The following is an 18,154-nucleotide window of genomic DNA, read 5'->3' on the forward strand; positions in this document are numbered from 1 at the left end:
GAGTTTGGGAAGAAGGGATGATTTTTCGCCAAAGAGGGAACTCATGATTGTGTCTTCTTTGGGTTTTTTTGTCTGTGGCTTTTTCTAGCTGCTGATTTGATATTTACGGCGTGGCTGAATATGTCTTTTTGCTATTTTAATCAACATCTCTGAGAGCACACACAGGCTGGACTATATCGTCTTACATTGCAGTACTGTAGGAGACAGGAAAAGAAGAATAACATTGGGATGGAACCAGTGGCAGTTGCTTTGAAACAGGGGAAGCTCATTTATTTATACATAAATTCTGCCCTTGGTTACTTTTGTAGAAAATGCTCTGTCTTTGTCATTATTGCGTTTTGTGTTGAGCTCCTGTCAGTGAAACTCAAACTGTCTTCCAAACTTTTCCCATTAAAAGACTTTTTCTGTCAAACAAAGGGAATCTGGAGGCATTGACTTTTGTACTTTTATACTATAAATATGTCTCGCCTCTTTACCTTTCCTCTGAATCTGAGCTGCAGAGTCATTTCCATCATTCACACTCACTGAGTAAATACATTCCCTGAAGGAGACGGAGGAAATGTAAATCTCGTTACATACTCGCTTTGTTTCCTGACATCTGTTCCTCTTATGTTTGCTCCTACCTGGTTGCTATGCCCCGAGTCTCTCTGTGTCTCTCTTCTTCGGCCGTTTCTCACCCTCGCCTTGACACTTTCATTAATATCTTTCTCTTACTCACTTCTTTCCAACTGTCCACTTCCATTTACTGGCACACTTAACCTCAGAGCCCGTCTCCCCTTCCTGCTGCCCTCCAACATGCGCCAAAGTCTTTATCATGTTGAAGGAGAGACTTAATCATATTTCGTTACATGGCAGCTGTAATAATGACATTCAAGGACATAATTAAAAATGAACATGCCCCTTTTTCTTACTACTGCATTAACATGAAGATGTTCTGGTTCCATTGTGTTTGTTTATTTGACCTCGTGACCTTTGTGTTTGTTTGACCATGAGCTGCCTGACTCCAAAAAATTAAGTACATATTTAGATGACATTTTCTGGAAATGTAGGTTGTAGCCCTGAGATGATATTATTAGATTTTGGTGTTGATCCATGTACGCATGCGTTGTTTTTTTTTAAACATCGTTAACCTTGGCAGAGGTTTGCACTCTAGTTGTTGGATGAAGACAGATTAAGGATCAGAGAAAATCATACTTGATGAGATTTAGATGACCAAATTTTAATAACTTTTATTGTATTTCAACACTGATGAAAAGCAGATAAATCGGTGTGTAGTCCGTTGTCTGTAGTCAGTCATATTTATATTTTCTTTGCCTTGTCGGTGGAACATAAGTGTGGAGATGTGCTCTACTACACATCTCCAAGTGTGGAGGTTAATATAAACAAGACAAACGCAAGGTTGTTTTCAGGGTTTAGGGACATTCATTATTCGGTATCTGTAAATTATGTCATAAAATACTAAAATTGTGTCTACCATGATAGAAATCTGTCATCACACTGTAGTGTTATCCATGTTTCAAATTCTTTTACACTGACAAACCTGTACACAATTGAATAAACAGAACAATTTTACGTAATTATTCTGTTTTTCCCGTGTTCCCAAAACCCGTTAAAAGGACAGCGTCAGTATAATGATCTTTGGTGTTTGTGCTTTTTAGATGAAGTGTCATGAAAAGCTTACATGTGTCACACAATAACAGAAAAGAAGAGAAAAGCAACAAACAAAGCACTTATCATCTTTGTTCTAAGATCCTTTTGAGAATACAACACTTTATTATTTACTTAACTATGCACATATTCTGTTTTCTATGTAAGTAAAGCAAAGTAATGTGCTGCTATGTGCATTCTGCTAATATTATAAGTCCATGGGTTTTGTCAGAATACAATTAAAGCTGTAATATGAACATAATCTTTTATATCTCAGATAATATTTAAAGCTGTCCAGATGTGATCTAAATGTGACATATTGTCATTCCCAGTCTACACATTTTCTTTGAATGGCCCACCTAGCACATTTAACACCCTTTCATCATAGTGTGAACGGACAACGAACAATCAATGGGATCAAGGATGTTTGCGTGGGTGGCTAAATGTTAAGCACCAGCCTTCACAATCACATTGCTGGTCCATTAAGTCCAATTATCTCCAGGATATTTATAGAACACCTTGAATTGGGGTCTTGGGGCAGGTGATGCAAGGAGGGAAAGTCCTCTCCTGGCTGCTGGTGATCAGTACATGAATATATGCACGCTTTATCACATGTCCTGCAGCCTCTGGACCAGAGAATGGCAGTGCAATTAAAAACAAGTGGCAGACGCAAGGAGAAAAAAAAAGGGTCAGTGCCTATCAGCAGCCTGCAGACTGAGTTGGGGAGCATGGGCAGCTTGGTGAAGGTTCCAGCAACAGCATCTATTCTTCCCCTTAATCACCTCCACTAGTCATTAGGGTCTTCCTTTCTTCCAGCCGTCGCCGTCTCCTGCGCTGCGTCGGCAGATAAAATATGGCAAGATAGAGGAGCGGGGGGGAACCCCATTAAAATGGTGACAGAGAAGGGATAGAAAATGGAGGAGGGGGAAAAGAAGAGGTGACATCAGAGTCAGTCAACAGAGGATGAAGTGATGGCTCAAGGGAGAGAAGTGGTGACAAGACTGAGAGAGAGAATTGTCTGACCATGATGACAATTCCTCTCGATCTTCCCGTTAGGACTTTCTGGAACACTCGAGCAGCAGAGCATTACAGTATGGCACGTTTTTATATCATCAGACTGTGGCCACGTGAATTATCGCTACAGTCTGTGAACTTGAACTCTCAGGTGTCAGGTGTAGTGCAGGACTTGGATGTAAATCGCTGGCCAACTGAATCGTTCTACTTCGTAATGGAGCACAGGATACTTTATCTTGCTTTGTATGGCCACCAAGGTCTTCAAGTGTTTTATCATTATTAATACAATTATGCCTGAATAATGTGCGCCATGGAAAATGAAGTCATCCTGAGTGGTTGGACTTGTCAGAGAGACAAAGAGAAGAGGAATGTTTTTCCCGTGTTTGTGTCAACCGCTGAGAACCAGAACGAGTAATTCACGGTGATTTAAAGGCTACATCAGTGATCATTACCATGTGCAAGGGGTAATTATAGAGAAACACACTGACATGTGAACTGCTCTCAGTACATCTGGTAGAAGTGGGCAACAGGACCTATATAAATAAGAGCTCTCAAACTGACGTTAATAATAATCTTGTTGTGAAGGGAGACGCAGGCAGTAAATGAACACCCCACACCTCAATTTTGCAGATTATATTTTGACTGACTCTGCAAAATACGTGGGGGTTTTTTTTCAAATGCACAAAAAGTCTGGTGCTTGGCTATCTCTGTTTTCAGAAGATGGATTATTCCCTGGCAAGGATCAGTATCAGATGTAAATCTTGGGCTTGCGTGCATAAAAGTGGAAATAATTGTGTGGGAAAAAAAGATGTTAGGCATTCAGATAGTCCATCATTTTCTCTGCAAAAAAAACAAACATTCAAGTTTAAGTGAAGAAATGGCAAAAAAAGAGCTGAAGAATCCAAGAATGTCATCTTCTGTTTGACAAACTGTCCTCATGTCCTTCTTAACCCTGGTACAAACACTGACCCTCAGGACCCAGCAGTTCTCATGGAAACCAAAACCTGGTCCTAATGAGGCAGGAGCTCACTGAGAAGCATGAACAAGTCATGATTTGTAGCTTAGGGTTAGGCATTAAGTGGGTAAGGTTGCAGGTAGGGGAACAATTTAGGCTGTGTGTGTGTGTTTGTGTTTTACACCTGCATTATTCAGATTCCAGTCAGAGAAAAATGCACCCTTCTTCAAACAACATCAGTTACACATATTGATTATATACAGTGAGCACTCACAAGATTATCAACATTCAATAATTACTGTGTGAAAGTAAATGGAACATTTAAATGGAAAAACGCTTAAGTTACAATTTGTAATCCTGTTTCTGAAATTGTCTGCCGTCCAAAAAGGTCTTCTTCTTCCTGTGGGTCAGGCGGGCTGACAGTCTGTCTGCCAGCTTCACATTTAGAGCTAAGCAACAACTAGACTCTGCGTTCAAAGACTACGATGTCCCTTCCCTACAGTGATGCCATGTGCCAGACTATACAGATCTCACTACTTCTTGATAAAAACAACATCACACTTAAAATCCATATTGATGAGATTACACATTTATAGGTGCTGATTAGATGATAGGTTGCACTGGAATATGTTTAGTTCGGTGTGAAAGCCAGACTTTTATACTTGAAAGCCAAACCATATGAAAATAAATCCTGTAACCTTCCTAAATGTCACACCGTTTTAGTTGTGACGTGACATATTTCATACTGCTTCCATGCGTGTACTTTTAACAGAATCTCCAGTCAAGACTTAGCGCAATGAATTCCCCAGGTTTTTCACCTCTATCCTCATCAAGCCGCCGTCATGGTTTTCTTGTTATTTTGCTTTTTCTTTCCTGTCATGGTTTCCTCTTCCCTTGGTGGCTTTCAAGGGCACAATGCAGAGAAGATATTTAAACATTTTCACCAGGCCCCTTGGCAGCAGCAGCCGCTTAAAGCAAGCAGATGGGTGTGCACTCTGAGTTCAAGCAAAAGAAACTCCTAGTCGAATATTTTGCTGGCTGCAATGTGACTTGTAGTTCACCTTCACCTCAGATGGAGATGATCGCGGTGGGTTAGTGTCACAAAGCCTCTCGCCTACACACATTTATGCAGTATTACAAATTCTTCAACCAGTAATAACATCTTAATAAGTGGGTGGTGATGGAGAGAAGAGCAGGAAGAGGAGGTGGCCACAGAGGATTAGAGCGGGAAAAGTAAAAAGGGCGACATTTTGTTTACTTGAAAGTGAATTGTGCCGTTAAATATAAGTGACATTTGTAGTCTCAGGGGGAAAAACTCTTCATGCATCTTTGAGTGGTACTAGAAGCATGAGAAGAAGTGGGCTTCACGTGGTAAAGTCATTTTAACAAACACTTTTATGTGAGCTGACCTGGAGCCATGCATTCAATATGTGTATTCACTGCGTTCTACTAGTTGGGTACCGAAAAGTAAAAAAAAAAAGTATCTTAGAAATCACTGAACCTTTCCAAAAATCAAATCACACCTTGGGTCATAAAAATGCTAATAATTATATCCAGCAGTCTCTTAAAGCAGTGAATGTGTTGAATGTGATTGGGCACCTGCTCTGCATGGGTTTTAAGCTTGTATGCTTAAAACATAGCAAACAGCTTCAGCACTAAGGAGTGAGCAAGAAAGTTCATTATGTATTTAAGAGGGACGTGTGGAGTTGATTGGTGTCATTTTTCTGTCCAACACAGACTCTGTTAGTTTGTAAACCGCAGTATATTTTGTGCATATTTGTGAATATTTACACTGATGAAGACTTGAATGTATCACATGTTATTCATGCGTATTCATGGTCCTAATTTCTTCGTAGTCGTTGTACTGCATTACTGATTGCTCACAAACATAACCCACACACAGAATTACAGTGATCGCTGAGATGTTTACCAAATTGTCCTTGTATATCTTTGAAATCATTTAGTTCTCTCGCCTGATCTTGTGGCACATTGGTTAACTCTGTTATTTGTTATTCGTCCTCCTCCCAGATCCCTCTCCTCAACCGAAACAGAAGGCGCCAGCAGCTGACCTCAGCTACAAGACTGAAATCAGCAGCCTCATGGACTTCAACTCTCCAGATGCTTCCCTCGACAAAGGTGAGCCCTGATCGCTTCTGCTGAATCAGAGCTCGATTTCTAATTCAGTGCCGCGTTGTGTTAAGGAAGAGTTGACGCACATACAGCAGAGAGTTTAGAAACATAATAAGAATTCTATTTAATGCAGCACCTTTGCAAACACACAAGTTTACGAAGTACTTTGACACACAAAGTAAAAACAGGACAGGAAACAAAACGGCAAAGTCACAGAATTAAGAACACTGAAATGCACATTTCTAACCCGAGTACACCAGGATTGTATGCAGGAGTAGCTAATTTTGTCAATCAGTTTTTGTCATTTCACATTATTTGAGCTGACAAGGACTGTTGCTTTTGGTCCAGGTTGTGACTGGCTACTTATATAAATATATAAGTGTACATATATATAAATAAATATAATATATTCTATATATATATATATAATAAATAATAATAATAATATAATATAAACTTAGTGAGTCCTGTCAGAGATGTTAAAAGAGCCAGACAGACTATTTAAAGACTCCATAACAAGACAAAGACAATGGTTGTATGACATATATGATGATAACCCTCCTCCCTCATTCAACAGGTGATTATGTTGTTTTTTTGTATTTCCTGGTGACTGTTGAAAGTGCAGTTGTAGCTCATTCTCCATTCATTCGTGTCATTGGTTTGAAATAAACCATTTTGCTAGAAATCCATGTCATCATTTTGGATCTATATATCAACATTCACCAAGATTAAATTTGATCATGTGCATATTAACACTTTTAATGTACAGTGTGTAAGATTTCACACACTGCTAGTATACACAGGGTTGATTTAAACCCTGTTTAACTCTCAAATCTGAATGGTCAATTTTCACACTTTATGTAATTGAGTAACCGTGGCTGGGTGAACAGTGAATACTATTTTTCAGCCACTTACATCGTGTTGAACCATATCATCATCCTAAAGACCAGCTCCTAAACTATTCCCAGAGTCTTCTCTGACCAGGTGACAAACACGCCTGCAGTAGTTAAGTTTGTTGTCTCGCTCACGTTCCAGCTCTTTCATGACAAAAGCCTTTCTGAAGGAAGTGGTGTCTTGTAGAGAGGATCAAGGTAGCTTACGATGGCACCGGTACAAAAGACATCTCTCGGATTAAGTAACTACACCATAAAGTTTTAACTTCTACACAGGCTGCCAGCGTGATGATGGATCTCGTGTGACACAGTCAGTCCCCAGGGCCCCTGTTCTCATTAATGTGAGTGTGCACAGGTCTATGTGGGGCTACCAGCTCTCTTCTCCACTCTGTTGATGTTGTGGTGATGCTGGGAATGTTTACAGGTGGGCAGTGTTTGGAAAAACCATGCACAAACACACACACACACATACCAAAAAGGCGACTGAGTGATTGTGTTATCAGCGAATTCATCTCCGGTTCTGCAGTGGAGAGGGAAAGAGAAGGGAAGTAAACTGAAGCAGTGAGCACTGTATCATTAGGGAGACAGGTGCTGCTTCTGCACATGAACTGGCCGTGATGTCACCAACTGGGTGAAACTTGGCATGTGAGCAGGTTTAAATAGAAAGGTCATTGCAAAGAGCTCATTTGGAGCGTCCAGGAGAAAGAAAAAAAAAAATGCTGCCCATAATGTTCCATGAGGAGGAGGACAAGGTGAACGATTGCAGGAGGATGAAGCGTTGCCTGTGTGTGTGCGTGTGTGAATTTTGATTAATGAGAGGAAATCATACAGAGAAAGGGGAGTGTGGAGAGAGAGAGAGAGAGAGAGAGAGAGAGAGAGAGAGAGAGAAACAAAAGAACAATGACGTCTATGAAGGTGTATGTGGGTGTGGGTGTGGAGTGGTCTCTGCTGAGTACTTCTATTTTTCTCATGCGCTGACACTTTCCAAAACGTCTGCCCCCACCGAAGCCCTGTTACAGGTATTGGGAGTGTGGAACTTAAATTGCCTGCAGCAACAATACTGAGCTCTTTCCACTGTAATGTACTCACAACAGAGGTTGCCACTCAGAAATGCTCGGACACAGTGGTTCACGTTGGTTTTTTTTTGTTTTGTTTTTTTAAATGTTGCTGATTGAAATCCTTCAACTTATTGGCATAGTGCTCAGCAATGAGCAACGGAAAAGAACAAGGCTTGTAACGTGAGTTTACCATTGTGGAACACAGACGTTGTTTCACTACTGTCATTTGACTATAATTGTTAAAGGAAGCAGTGTTTGCCTCTCGCGAATAACTGCAATGATAGAGGATTATAGATGGTCGTGAAAAGGTTAAACTGATAGGGAAACTTAACCCAAGTAGTCGTCAAAGCATAACTGTTTAGTTCTTTCAGCACATGCTGTATAGACATGAAGAAATCTTATCTTAGTTTGTATATTGAGCTCACAACACTGATGCTGTACTTGTAACCTGCAGGGAAAGCTGTGACTGTGGGTGTTGGGCTCCTCTGAGGATTTCACGACTGCTTCTGCCAATAAGGCATTTAGTTAGTTAACTTCTTTGGACCCTGATCTATAAGTGATTGTTGGTTTCCTGCTGAGCACAAAGCAACTTGGATGAGAATTTGCTCCTTCAAAGTCTGTTGCATTCAACGTGTATAATAAAACAATTATCTGATGATTAATAGTGAATATTGTGCTTGGTCCTGTCTGGTAGTTAGTATTAAAAACCATATTCATTTTACACCCCTACCTCATTATATTCTGGTCTGGTAAGGTGCTACTGAGGGGTTATTTTCTATTTTTTGATTCCACCTTGGACTGAGCTTTGACACAAGCGAACGCCCAAATGGTGTTATACCATTTTCCTGTCCTACAAATAGTTGTTCAAAAGGCCCATGGGCAGCAAAATCTGGGTTGGCGTCTGGCAAGACTAAATTGGCAACCGAGGTGATGCTGGAAATGGACATTGGCTGTCTGGGATGGGAGGTTTGGGAGGGAACCAAGCAGCACCTGGTGGTTCCTTCTCACTGACTGCTGAAAATGAAGACTGGAATGTGGGAGAAAACAGAACGGCAAGTCAAACAGCTGATGAAGAGACCCAGAGCAGCTGGTCTGAAAAACGTAGAAATGTACTATCCGTAGTCGTAGTGATAAGCAAACAGAGAAATCTGCATGAGTGAGTCAGCGTGGTAGAGAAGATAAGAAAGCACTAAGCGTGTGGTTTTTTTTTTAGACTCTCAGCAGATCAGCGTTATTATGTTGCACGTCGTGAGGTCTCGTTTCAAACAAACTACTTTAAGTTGACATTTTAACTTTGGCCCTCCCTTCCCCATTTCTGTGCTTTGCCTGAGGTGAAGGCGTAAAGAGATTGGGGTGTGTGTGAGGTTATGGGAGAGGAAATGACAATCTCTTGAAGGTCATAACAAATGTTGGACCTCAACATTCTTTGTCAAACCCCCTGCAGTTATCCATGTGTGGCCTCGTGTCTGCACAGACATGTCATAACTTTACATAACCTGTAGTAGAAAACAGCAGTCAGGAAACTTTGTCTTTTGTTCTATCTGACATATTGTGTTGTAGATTTAAAACAACGCATTTTTGGATGTGAAAATTAGATTTTTCCAACACGTGATAAATGGCCCAGTTCTACCGGAGAGATTATATGAAAATCAATTGTTGCGGTGTCACTTTATTAAAATGCAAATGAACACTGAATCATTTAGAGCGGAAACAGACCGACAGCTGAAGACAAATGTCTTACACACAGGTGCTGATAGGCTTGGTAACATGCGGCACAATTTCAAACAATAGTGCTGCCATAACCAAAACAATACTGCAGTATTTCATTTTATTTTTTTTGTTGTACAAATGATTCCCATTTGGACCATATTTCCTTTTTTTCTATTGTACTTTACATTTTTTGACGTGTTGGCTGATCTTCAGCAGAGGGTTATGCCAAGATCTTTGCAGTCTTGAGCAGAAGAGTCGGGGGAGCAGCTAAAGAGGATGAAGACACAGTGTCCATTAATGTGTGCATTGTCTGTTACAAGAAATGGCAATTAAGTAGCGCTGAAGACGGCCATTAAAAAGATGGATGCCGCCTTAGTCGCGGGCCACAGATAAGAAATTGACCACATCTGTGCTCGTGCTCTTTTTCTCTCACCTCTTTCTAACATGAACGATAACCATTTGGCATTTTCCTTGTAGTGTTAAATGAAGCTGCTGTCTTTGGAAGTCTTGTGTATACTGACTGCGAGAGAGAGAGATTGGCTACATCCATTGATTTTCATTTAAGGACGTGCTCTGCACTCATCACCTCATCTCACAACTGAGAGAAACGTAACGATGCATCACATAAAGAAAGAAGTTGGCGGCAGCAATTTCGCCGTAACCACTTTTAACAGGTAAATGTTGGTTCACAGTATCACTATGCATTCTGAGCCACATATGTCACAGAAAGCTAATATGCTGATGTCCCGCAATCCCTACTACTGTGTGTTGATGCTGTCTTAACGCAGTGTTAATAGTTAGCATGTGCCAAGTACAGTCTTTTAATTAGGATGCCCAACAGACCTGCTGATTACCTCTTTGTCTTCATAAGTGTCTGAGCTGCAGCTGTACTGTTTCCGTGTTGCATTACACTCAGCTGTCCCAACAGGTCTGCAATAAGAATGGTGTAATTAATATGTTGTAGTCTGCCATCTACTGAGCAGAATAGGATGGTTTTGTTATGTGCTCCATTGTGCATTGCTTGTATTGGTCCGTCCTGGGAGAAGAATCCCTCCTGTGTGGCTGAGTTTTTCCTTACTCGATGTGAAGGTCTAAGGATACAGGGTGTCACTTGCTAAAGCCCTTCGAGGCAAATTGTGTTTATGATGTGGGGCTATATAAATAAAATTGACTTGACGTGACTTGAGTGATGGCAATAATCCCACTACCATTGCCAATTGTCAGAAAATGTCCTTCTTGCATGTCGTCCTGCCTTTAGGGAGCTGCCCCGCCATCATTTCTCAGCCACTTCTCCAGACATTACTACCAGCACGATAAGCTCTTTAAATAACTTCACAACCCACACGATGAACGACACTATTTTTATAGTTTGTCCAATTCTCTGTCTGACTGTCTTTTTCCAGGGTGTCGTCCTTGGATTTGTAATGTGAAGCTGTTAGGTTGTAGGCAGGGGCATACGTTGTCCTTTATAGTGACTATAACTGCAGCCTTGAGCTACACACTCACACATCAACATCCACCTGCTTGTAGAAATGTGTTACTATTTCATGAAACGGCCTTGTGACTGTATGAGTGGAAATAAGCTCCAACAAAAATCAATGAGTGGACTCCATTCGTGTTAAAGGCTGCGCCGCTGTCTGCTGAGCATTCTTTAGGTGTTATCATTAAGTGAAATCATGATATACTTTAATGCACGCAGTCGCAGCACAAAGCACCATGGTCTCATCTGATCGCACAAAAGCGTGTAGCTACTGGTAGTGTAATAAATGGCACCTGTACCTGTTTTGGAGACAAACACCTCTTTGAATGGGCTGTATTACCTTTTCACATAATAGTGCATTATGTGTGGACTTACAAAGACAGAGTTATTGAATCCAAAGTCAATGTGTTCACTTTTTTGAATAATAGCAAAACATTTGCCTATGCTTCTGCTGATTCCCTGTGCTGAAATTGACATACAACCATTTGACGCCAGCAGCATTAGGTGTTTGAGAAAGAGTCACAGTTGTGCGATTTACAATTGTGGAGCATCAAACGTGCTTTTTCTAGCCGGTGGGGAGTGATGGAGGCTCCGATGAGCCATGTAATTAAGTTCATTATTGTAAACTTCAAATGATTTTGATGTTTCACAACTTGTCCCTATAGTGGCCTTGTTGATTAATGGAGCTTGAGAAAACTTGGACCTGACACAGACCACAGGGAGAACAGTGAGGATTATTGAACTGAATAAAGTTAATATCCTATAATGGTAAGATGACAGTTTCTTTTCATTCAGTGTTTTTAATTATAACTTATTAGGATTTAATTTCCGACACAAATATGTGGAAATGGATACTGAAACAGTACCATATAGCAAATAATGGAAAATAATGTCACAATACATCACGAGGGAGACAGAGAGACCGTGCTCTCATCACTTGTCTTTTCTAAATCGGATTCGACAAAGTGTTTGATTGTTTGTTCAGGATTTGATGGTTTGATAACACACTTGTGTATTACTAATATTAATATTTGGATTACTGTAATTCATTTGACTGTATGTGATTGCTTTGGGATGCTAGCAGATTATAGCAAATGTAACATTTAACAATATAAACATTGTGTTTACTTATTTGGGTCCTGCATCTTAGTTTGCCAAATTGTTAAAAACCAATTTACCTTCAGTTGCACCGAAACTAACTCATCAACCTCAGTGGGTGGAGAACGTTCTCAGTGACAGAGTGAATCACGTTGTATGCACTCATGTTTTATTTTTTGTGAAAGTGTGAACATGATGTTTTCTATCACATAATCTGGGATGCTACTGCTTTGGCAAGATGGCCATAATGACTCCCACAACAATGCCATATTTTGCTTATTGCATCTGTTTTGTTGACGAGCCATGGACCACTGACAAAAAGCACTTGCCTCTCATTTCGCTGTAACCTTGAGAGCTAAACACACTTACAGCGTCCACTAGGTCTCGAGGGACTGAGAGCAGAGGACTGCACGCACACTCTGCCATGCTGTTGTATGTCATATCAAAACATAAAGATACCAGTGAAGTGTACTATTTTCAAGAGCAAAGGTGTTAGCAGGTCCTTTGCTGGTAACGGTACCGTGCAGCACTAATTCCATTTAAATGTAATAATACTTAAAATTAAGGTCAGCCCTCAACCTAAATATTGTAGTATAAAAGAAAACTGCAGTTTTGCCTTTTTTTTTAAGGACTAATTCGGCATGTAAGTGTAAATTGTAGCGATTTCATTTGTGGTCTGACTCGTAGCTCTGCTCATTTGAAGAGCATTTATCTTTGTCCTTGCAGGGAGCTGAATAAATGTTAATTAATTCATAGGCTTATCAGTTTTGTTCAAAATTAGGGCTTCTTCTGTCCGACTACTCAGACATCATCCATCGTGCAGTCACATGCTTCCAAGAACGTGTCACTGCAAAGGAGGTGTAAAACAAGAATACACAGGTTGTGTGAACACATTACTTTCATTTGCAATAATTGTATTGCGATGAATAGTATTTGCTTTGCTCGCTTTCCATGCCAACCAGAAAAGGTATCGCAATGTAATAAAATAAGTATTACAATGTTAAAGGTGGCTTTAAAAAATGCAAGTTAATCATAATCGTTTGTAATTTCAAGCAATAAATGGTGAGAATCCTTTGTGTACATTCACCCACCACTGTGTTCCTTCTAACCGACTTTGTACAACTCTTAGTTTGAACAAGTCACTCAAAAATGTGGACTGACGGCTTTAAAAAAACAGCTAAATAATGCAAAGTAAAAGCAAAAAAAAACAACCCAATTGTTTATGGTATATTTTTAAGTATTTAAGCTCATTATACATTAAGTGTTTTTTTTTTTTTTAAAGGTTTTAGGTTACTGAGATCCTCAGGCAAGTCAACAGCTGGCAGACCTGTTGCTATGTAGCCTGCAGGTGTTGGGCTACACACACACACACACACATTGACACCCACCTGCCTGTAAACCCACACCTTGGCTGGGCTCCTCCTCACACTGGTGAGTGTATGTGTGTGTTTGAGTAATGTGGGAAAACCATTAGGACGGCCCCACTGAGCTCCTCCCTCCTTACTTAGTAATCCATTTGAGTTGGGGGGGGGGAGGGGCTGCACTGTATCGTTGGACACATGGGAGTCGCTTAGAACAGGTAACCTTAGGAAGAGACGCTGCAGCAGCGGCTGGATGTACTTTCTCCCGTCAGTGAAGCCTAATTTGAATGGGCAACAAACGGTCATGGTCTGAGTGAGAGCTGAGGAGTTTTGGATTGTGTCCCTCATTTCTGTCCTGAGAGTAAACACCTGACCTGATCCTGGAATCCCGTGGAAAACTCCCCCCAGAGGAGGGGAGGAAGTCAGATGCAGACCAGAGGAAGTCTGGTGAGTGAGCGGAAGTGACAAGTGCTCTGAAATAATGAGTTTCAAACCTACACTTTCAAAACATTACCAGTGAAAAGGTAGAGGTGGTCTGTTTTTAAGCTTCCCTTTTAAGGAAGGAAGAAAAGAAGTAATATCTGTGTTTTGGGTGCTTCTTTTTTTAGCTTAAAGAGTGCATGCTCTCATGTTGGCAGGTGTCATATCTGACAGTGAGTCACCCACACAGTCACATGTTTTAGTGCAGAACCGTTGGCAGACTTTAACCCACACTAACCTCATGAACACAGGGTGCGGGGACTGCACAATTAATTGATTATTATTCAGTCTTTTGTCCTCTGTCCAAATAGGACAATGAGGAGTGCGATTTCTGTGGGGATTCATATTCGGATCTAGAAAAACAAGACTATGATTGTTAATGAGTAGTGTTGGTCAATGGTGATACTGCCTCTGGTATTTGTACAGTAAAGGACAAACAGCCATGTTTTGTGTCCTATTCCTATTACACTGTGCTGGGATCATTGGCTGCAGTTGTTTTTTTTTTTTTTTTTTATCCACATTTCACATTCCTCTGCATTTTTTTTTGCTGCGTCAGTGTGTCTGGTTGTATCTGAAAAGCATTACATTGCAACTGAGAAAGTGTTGTGATTGTGAGAAAACCGGTAGTTTTGTTCCCCTCTGTTTTGCTTCCAAATACCTGCATTTTATTGTATGCCGGTAGTTTACCTGCTCGTCAACCTTGACCTAAAAATAGCCTGAGCACAAAAGTAAAGGTGCACATAACAGCATGGCTTAACCCTGTGCTCTCCGCCTTAGGTGTTTAGATTGCATACACTAGCAATACAGGAACAGGTCAAACTGTGTGAAATGTTTTCTTAAAGTACTTTTTGTCAATATTTCAAGCGTAACAATGAGGTGTGGTTGTGACACAGTGAGTGCCTGCAGAGCAAAAACAAACACCTCAAGGCTACCAGTGGCTATCCTCACAGCTTACTATCTCAGGATTGGTTATGTTGTTTGCTGTTGTTTTCAGTTAGTTACCATGCTGTCTCACGTTTCTATGTGTAGCCCTGTATGTGATTACTCGTTAGGTCATTTGTGGCCTGTCTTTGCAAGCTAGTGTTGGACATCATAAATCATGCATGCAATGCTACATGTAAGCATAGCAGATTATATATAATCACGCCTGCTGTTGTTAGTATCCAAGCAGAATATATAGGTTTTGATCTTGTCCGTGGTGTCCCAAGCTCTGTCAGCCCTGCCAATCAAGGAACATCGCAGGAAATCATCAGATGAACTGGATTACACTGCTCCTTTATGTGTCAAGGTTGTCAGTCAGAGATAAAGTAGTGTGTTCAACTGAGTAACATGATGCCAGAGTGGACTTCACCCTGTGGATAAATGCTCTCTCTAAACCGTGCTTTGTTGTTGACCAATACTGGACTGAGCGTTAATGTCTGTCAGTGTGCGCTCGCTTTTGCACGCATCTACAGACAGTATATGCAAATGTCAATCACCACATGGACGTGTCAGTACGCAGTTTCCGGGCCATTTCATTTTGACAGCGTAATTGTAAGAGCAGCTGCTTCTGGTCCCGCCAGTGTAATTGCCTCGTTCCGCAGCGAGTGTTGCAAGTGGATCCAGTAAGCGGCTCCCTCGGATGCTAGCTGGTTTCTTCCCATTGTGGTGCTCAGAAGACAATTTAGAACAAGTTAGAGATAATCAGCTTTCTGTCGGGGAAGAAAAAAAAGCGTCAAGAGTAGTGTATTTATAATAACCATGAGACGGGCTAAGTCAGATTTGCTGCTCCTTTGCAAGAATATGAATTAAGTTTGTATTTCATTGAGGATGTCTCCAGGAGGAGTCTTAATTATCTAGCTCCCTGGTTGAAGACTTCATTGCCTTATCACATTTACTCTGCCGCAAAAACTCACATTAATTCAGCTGCTTACTATAGTCTGGGCCAAATTGGATGGAGCGGCACAGTTTCATCATGGGTATTACATCAGGCAGTGGAGGAGGTATAGCTCCTACCACTGTGACAAAACCCTGCATTCCTTCAAACTGAGCAAAAATCACACATCAACAAACATATTGCTTTGCCAAAAATAAATACTGTCACCGAGAGAAGCCATGCTGAGATGACAATGAAGACAAAATATGAAGGTGCCAAAAACAATCATGGTCACCCCTGGAGATACTTGATAAGATCCTGCGAGTGAAATATGAAGCTAATGGTTGTTAAGTCACATTTGTTGCCAGTTTTCAAAACGAGCTGAAAACGACAGTAAATAAAGCTCCAAGACTGAAAGTCTGTCACATCAAATGGGAGCTGCCTTTTCAACGTAAGCACAGAGAGTAAGTTCTGGCATCAATCCATGATGATTTGATGAAGAAAGGAATACCAGAAAAGAAATTGATGTAAGAGCATGATTAGACTTTGGCACATGAGGTCATTGCTCATCCTCATACACAGAAACACATACAGTAGCTACCTGTCCATCAATCTATGGGTGAATTAGTACAGTATGTTTGAGGTTTAGGGAATGGAACCACAAACCCTAATCCTAAACCACACTGACTGGCATTACGTGACTCCTACTCTCAGACAGCAGGACATTCTCTGAAAATAATCGGCACAGGTCTGCAAGCATAACCATGGCAGCAGCAGTGAGTGGCCGCTACAAATTGACAATCTCATCATGTTGCCATGATGTCCAAGCCATCCAGAATAAAACCTGTACCAGTAGCTGCATAGCAGGACAAAAAACACCAGTTCATTAACACACACACCACATCAGACAGCTATGTACACATAATTAGTTTTCCCCCATAAAAAAAGCAAATAGTGGATGTCTCTGCAATTGCAATATCTAGGAGTAGGCTCATTGTGCATTATAGCAGGATTAACAACCAGCTGAATGCTGACTTAAACAAAATACTGCAGGATGATAAATGTGAAGGAGCTAATATGAAGATCACGGAGGAGGATAATTGCTTTGCCTGTACCTTCATTATCACATGTGTGAACGGGCTGCGATACTTTACCTGGTTTGCACTTCTTTTACTTTTGTTTGAATGGCTCCATCCCTCCAGCACTCCTTGTATTTGCCAGCTATATTATCTTCCATCCAACCATCCGTCGATCACGACCTGAGCTGCACCTCATCCAATTTTGTGGATGTTCTCCATAAGCGAAGATATTTCAAAATCTGTTCAGAGTATCTGTTCATCTGCAGCTGCGGAACGACAGTAATCTCTTTATTTGGGGTTCTCACATCGCACGGAGGCAGACTTGAAAACAAACAGTAATCCTCAGAAAAGTAATCTCTTTTTTTTTTAAGGATTACTGTCAATTTGACAGTACAGTACACACTGTGGAGATGAGAGGGGGGGGGGGGCTGGTTATGCAACTTTGTATAAATGACGCAAAAAGGAAATGTTTATAAAGCTCTCGTGATAATTCACCATGAACATCACATCTGCATTTGTCAGTTTTGTGGTTGTGTTCCCGCGCAGTTTTAAATGCAAATTGATTTGAGAAGTGAACGCTGCATTCCCCAAACTATCTCTGACAAAGATGAAAGTAGACTGTTAGTTCAGTGGGTTGAATTAGATGATGCAAACTTGAATGGCACTCAGATGTTACATACTTTGTTTGAAAGCCTTTCGTGCTCAGTCCTCCGACGAGAAGTACTCAAAAGAAATGAATATCTGTATTTATTTATTTTTTTTGACAAAAAATATGCGCACATTGAGCTCTGTATCTTTGTTAGTGTCGCTCAGAGAATAGTCAGGCGAGCTTGAGCCAGTGTGGCTGATATGATCCACAGACATGTCGGAGGGCTTTAAGCCAACAGACGCAGATATTGGTGGAATGCGATGGAGATTACCCCCTATCTTTCCCTCCGATCCGTTTCTTTGCTCTCAGTCTAGCTCCGTTTTAACCCCTCTCTTGCACAAGTTCAGCCCCCATTACTCTAAGGATTTGAAGCGTGAAATAGGCTTGCCAGCATGTGGATGTCAGATTCTGTGATGTTAAAGCAGACGCCACTTGATCGGCACTGGCAGACTTGAAGAAAGGGAGTCGTGCTGTGAGTGACGTGATCATTTAGATGGCCTAGATGTGCATTTAAGTTGATGGTTTTGAATTCTGTTGTTCACTTGTTTGTTTCGTGAAAGCATAGCTATGCAGGGAGAACGATTATTTTATTAACTGACACTGGCATAAAAATATGTGAATAGTTTTCTTTGTTTTTTGTAAGCAAAGCTTTTCTCAGCTTTTCTCCATCGCTGTCTTGGTAAATATTAGAGTCGTATTTCTGTGATCAAGTGGCCTTAGGTATGTTCTTTTTCCTTTTCTTCTT

The 18,154-nt window shown here is 40.8% G+C and overlaps 1 protein-coding gene across 12 annotated transcripts in view; it reads left to right on the forward strand.

The window, feature by feature from the left end:
- Window positions 1-18,154, forward strand: part of LOC131468847 (kazrin-like) — a 160,946-nt gene that overhangs the window by 113,088 nt on the left and 29,704 nt on the right. For 11 of the 12 annotated variants that reach the window (XM_058643499.1, XM_058643500.1, XM_058643502.1 and 8 more), the window contains one exon: window positions 5,645-5,752. In XM_058643499.1, the coding sequence (XP_058499482.1) occupies window positions 5,645-5,752 (108 nt within the window). Of the gene's footprint in view, window positions 1-5,644; window positions 5,753-13,521; window positions 13,794-18,154 lie in introns of those variants that run through there. The other variant, XM_058643511.1, reaches the window with a different exon arrangement.

This window comes from Solea solea, chromosome 11 (assembly GCF_958295425.1).
Source record: "Solea solea chromosome 11, fSolSol10.1, whole genome shotgun sequence".
Taxonomy (NCBI): Eukaryota; Metazoa; Chordata; class Actinopteri; order Pleuronectiformes; family Soleidae; genus Solea; species Solea solea.